General features: G+C 30.4%; 1 protein-coding gene across 1 annotated transcript; it reads left to right on the top strand.

Annotated features, from left to right (window-relative positions):
- Window positions 1-6,920, top strand: LOC130451488 (V-type proton ATPase subunit S1). Its single transcript, XM_056790528.1, has 8 exons — window positions 1-267; window positions 482-593; window positions 1,476-1,740; window positions 2,248-2,333; window positions 3,307-3,491; window positions 3,652-3,750; window positions 4,366-4,570; window positions 5,476-6,920. Exons 1-8 carry the CDS (start codon window positions 170-172, stop codon window positions 5,689-5,691), a joined length of 1,266 nt encoding a protein of 421 aa, XP_056646506.1. The 5' UTR covers window positions 1-169; the 3' UTR covers window positions 5,692-6,920.
- Window positions 6,921-11,013: the final 4,093 nt, after the last annotated feature.

Below are 11,013 nucleotides of genomic sequence, written 5' to 3' on the forward strand. Positions count from 1 at the left end.
AACACTGAATAGAAACACAGAGCTTTGATATTAAAACACCGAGTGTCCTGTCAAGAGCACTGAAAACAGTCAAACCGTGTGATCTGATTGTCAAATGTTGGGTAGCACTTTCACGTGATCAAATCTAAATTATATCTGCTTTAAAAAAAATACGGACAATTTTCTAAATATGAGTGCCAGTGCATTGCTTTTTGCAGCATTGTTTTTAGGTTTTAATATAGTACAATGTGCAGAATTTGTCCCGTGTTTCATGTGGTCAAACAAAAGGTATTACTCTTAATTATTATTTAAATGTTTGCTATTTGGCTCTTCCCTTTTATACCTATTTATTATTACCTAAACAAATCCTTTCTACTCATTTTATTTATAAAGTAAAATATGTCGTGGTATTTCTTTCTGTTTTCATTTTTATAGGTCATATGATCTTATTAAATCCCAAAATTCACTAGTTTAGTTTAAATAAGTTTTTTTTATTTTTCAGGACCAACGAACATGTTCCAGCCCTAAATAGAGTTAATCAAGATATATTTAAAAATGAAATTAAACACTATTTGGATGAGGGATATTTGTTAGTAATATTTGCAGAACAAACTGTAAGTATATATCACATGTTTTAAGGACAGGCACAATGAGAATCACAAGACTTATGTTGTAGTCTGAATATTCTCTATACTGGAATAATAATTTCAATAACTATTATTTATATAAAGAAATGATAATGAAATGATCACTAACAGTCCTACGTAAAAAGGTGAATCCAATACAATATTCTTGCATTGGTATCCATAGAAAGTGAAAAATTGAAATTTTTCTGAGTGTGTATAAAAATTAACTCTTTCATAAGATTACTAACAAATCTTTGATATACCATGAACTAACTTTGTAATTAATAGTGCTAGAGAAATTCTCTCCGATACAAAATAATGGAACAATAAATATTAGTCATTGAATTCATCTTTTAAAATACCATTTTCCAAGGTTCCAAGGTTATATGTTAATAAAAAATCTTATTAATTGTACAAGTAGCAACAACAAAAAATTAGTTCTTTGTATCTCTACAAGCATTTATTGGGGATTATCACATAGGAAGTACAAAGTACTCCAGGGATATTTGATAATTTGGTTCAGAAGTTTAGGTAATTTAATACTTCATTCAATAAATAAATACAATTAACTAATCCACTCTTTACTCTTCTTCCTGTACCAAAATCTTCATTTTTATTTAATATTTCTTGAATTATTTACCCAACTCATGTTATTTATTGACTTAATATGTAATTGCAAAATTCACATTACCTGAATTATATGAATATCCATACAATTCAAAGTAATGTAATGTCTAAACCTGTATATTGGTAAATTTTTCTAATGAACTAATATAGTTTTCATCATTTTTAAGTATCAATTTTCAGTTATCCCAAACATGAACTGATGTTATTGTGAATGTAAATATTATAGTGAATATGGTTTTTTAGTTGAGTCCAGAAGATTTTGCTCAACATGATCAATCAGCTGTAACATTCCCCAATTTGGTTGAATTAAAAAAGTCAACAAGAGTTTCTTACTTACCTAATGTACAGAATCCAATTACAGCTTTAAAGCATCTAGATGTCTCAATTACTGAAGTTCCTGTTGACAAATTTGGAAAAAGCTTTGAAATTCCAGAGACTGATATACTTGTTGTTAATCTAAATGATGCTAAGGATTCTGAAGACAGGATAGTCATGTTGAAGAGACATGGTGAGATATATATAGTACTTCTCTCATGATATATTTTTTTTTCAAGAAGTTATAATATTTAGTTTGAAAATGTCATTTACACTCAATATATGCTCTTTTGTGTATTTTTTAATATAGATTTAGAAATAAGATAACCCTCCCATTGTCCAAAAATGGTTTGAGTATTAGAAAATGTATAATCATATACACTAAATTAGATACAGATTTAATACTAACTCTCAAAAAATTTGTTGTAAGTAAAGTTCAACTTCTGTTGGTTCAAAGAGTTGAGATTTCCATTTATTTGCTAATGCTTGACTTGTAATGGTTTCCAGGTATAATGCAATTATAATGTTTGAGAAATATCAGTTCACTACTCAAATTGCCACTGTCAACTGTTTGTCTTATAAGGTTTTGGATTGTATTTTATATTTTTTGTTATAAATTTGGATATAGTCTTATCAACTGTGCTATCATAAATTTTAAATTAATTATTTTCTGAGCCGTTCACAAAAGTAATATTTTTAGATGCTGCTATTGCTGCAATTTTCGAGGATTTATCTAGAAAACATAATAATATTCTAGCAGTTTACACAGCCTATCACACATCATGGGTGAGTATCATACTAAACATATAAACAATTATGCTTTAAAAAAGACTAAATTAAACGAAAATGATTTCTAACATTTTTTTTCTTTTGTCAACGAAATTTCGACATGAAGGTTGTAAGTTTTGTTTTTCATTATATTTGACTCCAAGCTCTAAGGGGCCATCCATAAAGTACGTCACACGAATTTTAGGACTTTTGGACCCCTCCCCCCGTCCTTGTCACAGATTGTCACATTTTTATAACCCCCCTCCCGATGTGACGTCACACATTTTTTAAATTTATGTATGTATTTAAAAATAATCTAGAGAAAACAGCTATTTTCATTTCAACATTTCATAAAATTTTCTAAATTTTCAATTCACATCCAAACTTTGCGTTTTAGTATTTCAAATTTTAACATGTGACGTCACAAAACTATTGATCCCCCCATGCCCCTTGTCACACGATGTCACACTTCGGTGATACCCTCCCTCCCCATTAACGTGTGACGTACTTTATGGATGGCCCCTAAACAATAAATTTTTTAACAGTACTTTTACTAATACTTTGAAACCGTTTTTTTGTAACTTGGTAATAGATTGATTGCGGAAAAATATTATACTATTTCAGTAGTTACTGTTTCTGAGTAGTATGAGTGTTGCCTATTCCAGACCTAATAATATAATAAATAAAAATCCATTGTCAAACATGCCATTCAGTTTGTTACGTTTTTCTTCAAACATTTTGAATATTCCTTTATTCACATAATGTGGCTACCCCCAACTTTCCAAAGATAGTTTAGCTTAGAAATTTTATATGATGTCTGGTAGCAATTACCCAAACCAGAAATATAACAACTTTTGTATGAATAGATACGAATTTTCTAAAATGGCTTATATTTATAAATTTAAACTCACCATTAAATTGTAAATTTAAAAGAAAATACTTTTAGTACACAAAAGCATCTTTTTAAATTTTTTACCTACATTACCTCCAGGTTGCATCTGAAGAAGTTGTAAAATCAAGACTGACAAGATCTCTTTTAGAAGATACCTCTGCAGATACTGGAAGCACAACTAATTCAGAAGTGCCGATTCCTCCCTACGGAAATTCTACGCATTTTTACAAGACATCTAACATATATTTGTATGTTTCTGAAGCAAACTATACCTATGATGACACGTAAGTGTTGAAATTATATTTGAGTACATGTGAATAGTTATAAATATTGTAAATCTCGTGAGTTTTACATTTCAAGAAGTTAACAGTTCATAACTTTCATTGTCACTATTTTGCTATTCAATTTTTATTTTAAAATTTAATAACCAATAACTCTTTTCAGTGTCAACACCATAAAATTTGATTACTTTATAAATACAAGTAACTCAACTTATTATACTTTAACAGCAAGTGGAAGTTCAAAACACAATATTGTGCTTAAGTAAGTAATAAATATATTTGTTCAAATCACTGTATGTAATGTAATGTTTTTCTAATTTATTTAAACTGTTTTTCATGGTGGGGTGAATTTACACACTGTTTATATTACTCACTTAATTTATTTATACTCTTACATTAAGTACACTATACCTGTCACAATTCACTAAACTATACACTAACTCATATGATTTATTTAAATTCACCGTTTACTTGCCTGTACCAATGTGCTCGAGATGACATCAGATTACTGTCTTGCTTGCTGATAAACAGTCGAGTATTTATACCAAAAAGAATTTCTCGAATAATTTGATTCTAAGAAGTGAACAAACAAATGAAAAGGCCTTCCTAAAAATTGGTTCTATAAAAACAATGTAAATAAATCGCCGCTGTATATAAAAACAGCCTTTCCGAGAACCACCACATCCGCCAAACTTTAGACTCTTCTGTCATAACCGAAACGGCTTCACGGTCCATGTCACGGACGAGTTCGTAACAGTAATATCACACCTAGATATTATCCTTCCTCTATAACTGACTCATACACTATCTTGCATATATATGAATTTCATTGATTTTATATTAGTTGCCCTCCGCTAGAATATCTTTTTTATTTTAGAATGTCATTTACTAATAATGGTAGCTCTGGATACTGGGAGCAAGTAGATGAAATAACTGCTGTTATATCAAATTCCACTCTCCAGGAGAATACTTTAACCCTAATCCCAACAGCCCCAATTTATGCACCAGAAAAGTTTTCTTTCCACTGTGGAGATCAATTTTTTTCCAATGATAGTTTGAAGATACTGTTAAAGGATTTCCAGGTGAGTTACTTCTTAATTATTCAGTTTAAAAAATTTTAACAAAACATCTTGCCATAATATAATTAAAATAAATTTGCACTTTGTAAATTGTTGTCTTTGTCTAAAATGTCCAGTTTATGGTCGTAGGCTCAATTGTATGTTCAATTCAAGCTATTAGATCTATGACAACCCTCACCCTTGAGAATTATGAACTGTTCTGTCTAAGGTACTATACCATAAGCTGAAGAGTCCCGATCTTATATCAAATCAGAAATCAATATTCTCTCCTAGTTAAATTAGAACCAGTTTGTACTGATTGGATTTATACTGACTTAATACTGTCACATATTCGGCATCTATATTTGGAGCATTGTCAAGCTGCTTTTGGTTTCAATCAAGGAAACACAAGGAACTTACAGCACCTATGAAAAGACTATATCAAACATGACATCTTGGTGGAAAAATAAATGCTATAAGACTTTCTACAGATTTTAATGTTTTAAAACTTAAATTAAAAGTCAAATCATAGGTACTTATTGAAATTTCCAATATGGCGTCCACACTCCACGGATGCCTCCTCATCTTTGAGATTCAAGAAAGGAGAAAGATTTGGAACACTTTACCAATGTTAAAGACTTGATAGATAAATACCAATGTCTAAGATGACTTTCAACAGACTTCAATGTTATTGAACTTAAATTGAAAACAATGTCAAGGTAGTGCCATTTTTGTGAAATTCACATATTTATGACTAAATATTGATCTACCAACAATATATTATATATAAAAATAATACATTTTTTCTATTAGTGTTTAAATCTTATCTGCTCTTGATTATGTTGTGAGTATATTCATTTGCCTTCCAATCAGTTTTATAACAATTATTGAAAAACAGGTTTATTTAAAAATAAACAATTTTGTTTCAGATTCAGTTGTTATTCAACAATGAAAATTCAACAAATAAATTCGGTGATGCGTATGACTGCGTTGGTTTCACAACTGTTCCAATTTGGTCTGGATTATTTGTAACTGCTATTTTATTGATCATTATGACAATTGGTATTACGATGATGATGGATATTAGAACTATGGATAGATTCGACGATGCTAAAGGAAAAACTATTACTATTAATGCGGAATAATTCGTGTCGCTAGATAATATGCTTTTTTGCTAAGCTCGAATGTTCAATTCTGCTGTATTTTTTAATAATCCATAGAATATTAAGACTGTAACATTTTATCTTAATTTGAAGTTAAAGTTATATAACTGTTATAAAATAATTGACACATATAAATGTTTCTTCTGTTGATAAATTCTATGGATTCTACAGAAATACAAAATATGTTGTCATAGATTCAGAATAAGACATTTTCTTGTTTAGCAATACGAGCAGTATTATTAGTTAGCCTTTCCCAAGAAAACTAGTTATTTCACCTGATAAGATCAATAATGATGGAAGGCTTGTGATAACTAAGCTTCTATTTTTTTATAGTCATTTATATCGATCTTTTCAGGTTTTGTACTTTAGGCTCTACTGCCTTTTCTACTTCCCCTGGACCTAATAAAAACTTACCATAGATTATACCATCAAGTGTCACTATTTCTATAGATGAATCTGTTTGATTGTCATTTCCTCCTTCCTCGTTTATGAGATGTTTCACAAAAATACATTACAAATAGTAGATTAAAGCGGAACTTTTTCATTAGTGCTGTAAAAAACAAATTTATTGTTTCTATAAACCTGATATTGGCACAAAATTTATAAGAAAATTATATTGGGTTGAAGTAACTCGGATCAACTCACCCTATTGCCATATTAGTAATACAAAAAGAATAATATTAGTCTGTATAATATAATTATAAACATTTTTATTAAAAAAAAATATTTTCATTTAACTTGTCCATGAGATCTAGAAAATCATTTTCCCTAAATACACACATTATATAAATATATATGACAATAGTGTTTTTATCATCTTTTTGGATTTATATAAAACCTAGTAACTTGTTGTTCAAGTAGTAGTACAATAATTGTTGAAGAAAGTGTAGCCTTGATATTTGGTTCATTTTATGTGTTAGATTTATACTATTGAAAAATACGCTAATTTTGTAGGGATGTATATTGTTTGTATTTTGTAAATATTACATAACACTGTTATGGTATGGTACTGTCTCAAAAGTGTTCCTAATTTTAATGTTTCATTTCTAACCAAAATTTTTTCAAGGTGAAGGGCATATATTATATATAATTTATAGACCAGTCTTTATTTGTATATACTTACTACATCATTTAGTAGATAAATGCAGTACCATTTATTCTGTTGCCAAACAGTGTAGACTATAAATTATCTTAATAAATTATGAAAAATATGCCATGTTTTTTTTAACTTGGGTGAAATGAGCTGACTATTGGTTCACAATAGGAGTGAGATTGGTGCCAGAGAGTGTCTTCAGGTGTATGGATAGATACACGAACATACAAAGGCTGCCAGGAAACTGCTACAAAATTGAAATAATAGATACTAAATGTTATTAATGGTGCATTCCACAAGTGTTCACGGCGCCATAAATACTCGTTTGTGCGTTCCACATAGCGACTACGATCGTGAGAACGTATGAAGATAAAGAAACATTAGTTTAAATAAATATAAAATCAAATCTAGTATTTGTTGTTTGAGAGGAGTTTTTGGTCACCCTATTTATATTTGCTGTGCGTAAGTATTAAGGAACTAATAGACTCCATCCTCATAACATATTAAAAAAATTCCACATAAATTAACTAAATAACCCCGTCTAGGGGGAACTTACAAAGAAAGATTAGCAACTATCCAAATTATATAAACTAAATACCTGGCCCTCAACTCTCCTATGGAAACGACTCAGTATATCCAATAAAGCAGAACACCAAGATTATTTTTGTGAAGTTTATTTTGTATTTGATGCCCTTAGGACTATGCTGATGGGGACACTATTGTAATGAAATTTGTTTTGTTAAAAAAATGAGTTTGTTCTTCTATCTTTTCTATAGGCAATTCTGCCTGTTTTTCTTTTGTTGAGCGTTTAAGTTATATTGTCGCTCCATCTTTTCCGGGGTCGACTGATATTTCTCCTCCCGGCCGGCAATTTGTCTCTTGCGATCTTTACTACCCTATCATCTGTCATTCTACTTATATGGTTATTCCATTCTTTTTTTCTGTTCAATAACCACTCGTTAATCTTCTCCAAATTAAATGTTCTAATGTAGTCGCTACTTTCTCTCTCAGAGTGTTTCCCCATGATTTTCCTCAGTATTCTCATCTCAGCTGTTTCCAGCATTGTTTGTATTTTGGACGTGTCCGGCCACATTTCTGCTGTGTATGTCATTATTGGTCTTATAACAACTTTATAAATTCTAGTTTTAGTTTCCCTTCTTATATGTTTGTTTCTTCATATTGTATTATCGAGGCATCCTGCTGCTCTATTAGCTTTCTGTATTTGTTTTTTTACTTCTGATTCTGCATATCCATAGCTTGATAGTGTGATGCCTAAGTAGTTAGTTTCCATAATCTGTTCAATGTTGTTACCGTCAATATCTATCTTACATTTAATCGGTTCTTTGCTAATGACCAGTGTTTTTGTTTTTTGGGATGAAATTACCATGTTCAGCTTCTTTGCTACTATGAGTTTGTTAAATGTCAAATATAAAGTAAGATTGTCAGTTTTCTTGAAAAAATATTCTACTGGAGCCTTGGTATAAATTCACATACAAATTACTAAATTTTTTATCACTAGTTCACATAATATAAAATGGAATAATTCTCAATTTCAGTCAATTAAATGAATTTTAAAAAAGCTAAAAGTAGTAAAAATTATCCCACAAAAGAAATTACATATTAATGGTCAACAAATAGAATTGTGGGAATCAAAAATTATGAAACCCAAATGCTTTTCAGTAGAGAAAATACTTTATTTCACAATGCCTTGATTGTGTTTTTTTTTCAAGTAAATAAATATATCTTGACAAAAATGTGAAGAATTGAACTGCTGACATCAACAAATAGCTCATTGAAACACTCTTAATGAAAACCAGTTTCTTAAGTATTCCCAATCCAAAGAGTTACGGAAAACTCTCAAATATTCAAATCACTAGACTTGTTTCTTTCATAACAATTCTTTAGAGTGTTTCAAGTTTTTATAAGGCTAAATTTCCATGGACCTTCCTTTTTTTCGCATTGACTGGACTCTGCAATGGCTATAGAAAATTCTACTACAAATTAACCAATTGTTTTCTATATTTTTTTATTCATTTATTTTTCATACTTTTCTGTTCTAATCCATTGGATTCGACATGGTATTCCTTTTTGGTATATATATGAAAAATAATTTATCATTGGAATTGAAACATATCACTCGTGTAATCATTACAAACACAAAATAGATATTTTGTTAAAAAGTATATATTTAGTTAAAAATCCATAACCTCAAAAGTGTGGTTATCTTCTTTTCACGTCAGAATTGTAATACAATGAAAGAGTAAGTTGTTCGGCTATTCCGCAATGTTTAGAATATTTTTTGTCTTAATTAAAAAATTTGCTAGAGACTTTAAAAACTAGTTAAAATTCAAAATAAACGAAATGAGAGAATCGCGAACGAATGTGAGAATACAGAAAAAACGTGGTATCTGTATTAGGAAACTAGTCCCTGAGTTTAGCCAATCCCAAATTTCAAACATTATTAAAAGCACCATTTTTTAATCTATCAGTTGCTTCACTGAATTTTATAGTTCATTAATACTATTAACGGGGTAGTCTGACTGAGTTCTTCATTGAAGATACGACAATAAAAGAATAATTATTCAATTTATCACATTTAATCAAATATGTTGTAGACGTAGTTGGCAGTATTGAAATCACTCAATTTCTTTTTTGAATATATAGGCGACGTTGAACAAAAAGAGTGAGTGAGTTATTGTAATTTCACAAACTTGTCAAAAACCCGAAAAACTGTGCAAACATGGAAATATATCATTTCCAGGAAATAGATCACCTCAATTTGAATCCGCCAGACCTACAAAATCTATTACAATACATAAATTAATTATATTTTCTTATACAGCTTGGTGGCTTTAAGAAAGTCGTCTTATTGTCACAGCTTCTCTCTTATTCAAAAAGTTTAGGGAAAGTGAGAAGTAGATGGATGGATGTTATGTGATGCTGTAGTACTCTTGCTCCATGTATCGTGCCAAGATTTTTTAATGAGGTGTTTGAAGTTAATCTTCAGATCATTGGCCAGCTGAACTTGGATTTCAGGATGAGTCTATGTGGCTTCTTTGGCATGGCGATCTACAGTAAGATTTGATCTCGAAAATATATCTATATTCACTTACAACAGACCACAAACTGAAACATCTTACAAAATGCCTTCAAGAAAAAGATTAACCCGATTCAAATCCGTTAGACCTACAACATCCAGTCAAAATTTTCCATAAACTGATATAAATAGAGAAAGATCATGGCGACTTGATTCCGCAAGTCTACCGACATCTAGTCAAAATGGCTCACAAACTGAAATACATGAAGGAAGAACATATTCTGCAAGTTTACTGACATCGAATCAGAATGAGACACCGACTGAAAAAAACGAAGAAAAACCATTTCGATTTGGCTCCGCAAGTTTCTGACTTCGAATCAAAATGAGACACCAACTGAAATAAATGAAGAAGAACAATTTCGATTTGACTCCGCAAGTCTACTGAAATCGAGTAGAAATGAGACACCGACTGAAATAAATGAAGACGAACAATTTCGATTTGACTCCGCAAGTCTACAGAAATCGAGTAAAAATGAGACACCGACTGAAATAAATGAAGAAATACCATTTCGATTTGGCTCCGCAAGTCTACTGACCTCGAGTAAAAATGAGGCGGCAGCTGAAATAAACAGAAAAACTATTTCGATATGATTCCGCAAGTCTAACGCCATCCAGAGAGACTAGAGTACAAATTGGAAAAAATAACGATATTCTTCCACGAAGAACATCAATCCCGTTTGACTCGGCAATACCGTCGACATCTTATGAAAATAAATCAGAAATGGATCTTTGTGATTGCTTGAATTTAAGTTGCCATTACATTCTGAAAAGGTTATAAATTAATTTATTATAAACATTTCAGTTCCTTTTGAACTCCAAAACTATTGATACGTTTACTTCCGTGCCCTTGGTGTTAAATTAATTAATATAATTAATGTTTATTAAAAAGGTGTTTAGTTAACTTAAGCAGTTTGAATAAATTATTGTTAGCAATTTTTGGGTGTATAGATATAGTTATAAAACATCACTGCATATTGACAAGTGCAGTGTTACCGTTTCAGTTAGAAGGCGGGAAATTCAAAAAGTGATGGACTTACCGATCTGGCTTTGTAAATACTATTTGAAGAGGTGATTCATTCATTAGTATTAGATCTTTTATTTAGAATGTTGGGCA

Source organism: Diorhabda sublineata, chromosome X (genome assembly GCF_026230105.1).
Source record: "Diorhabda sublineata isolate icDioSubl1.1 chromosome X, icDioSubl1.1, whole genome shotgun sequence".
Lineage (NCBI taxonomy): Eukaryota > Metazoa > Arthropoda > Insecta > Coleoptera > Chrysomelidae > Diorhabda > Diorhabda sublineata.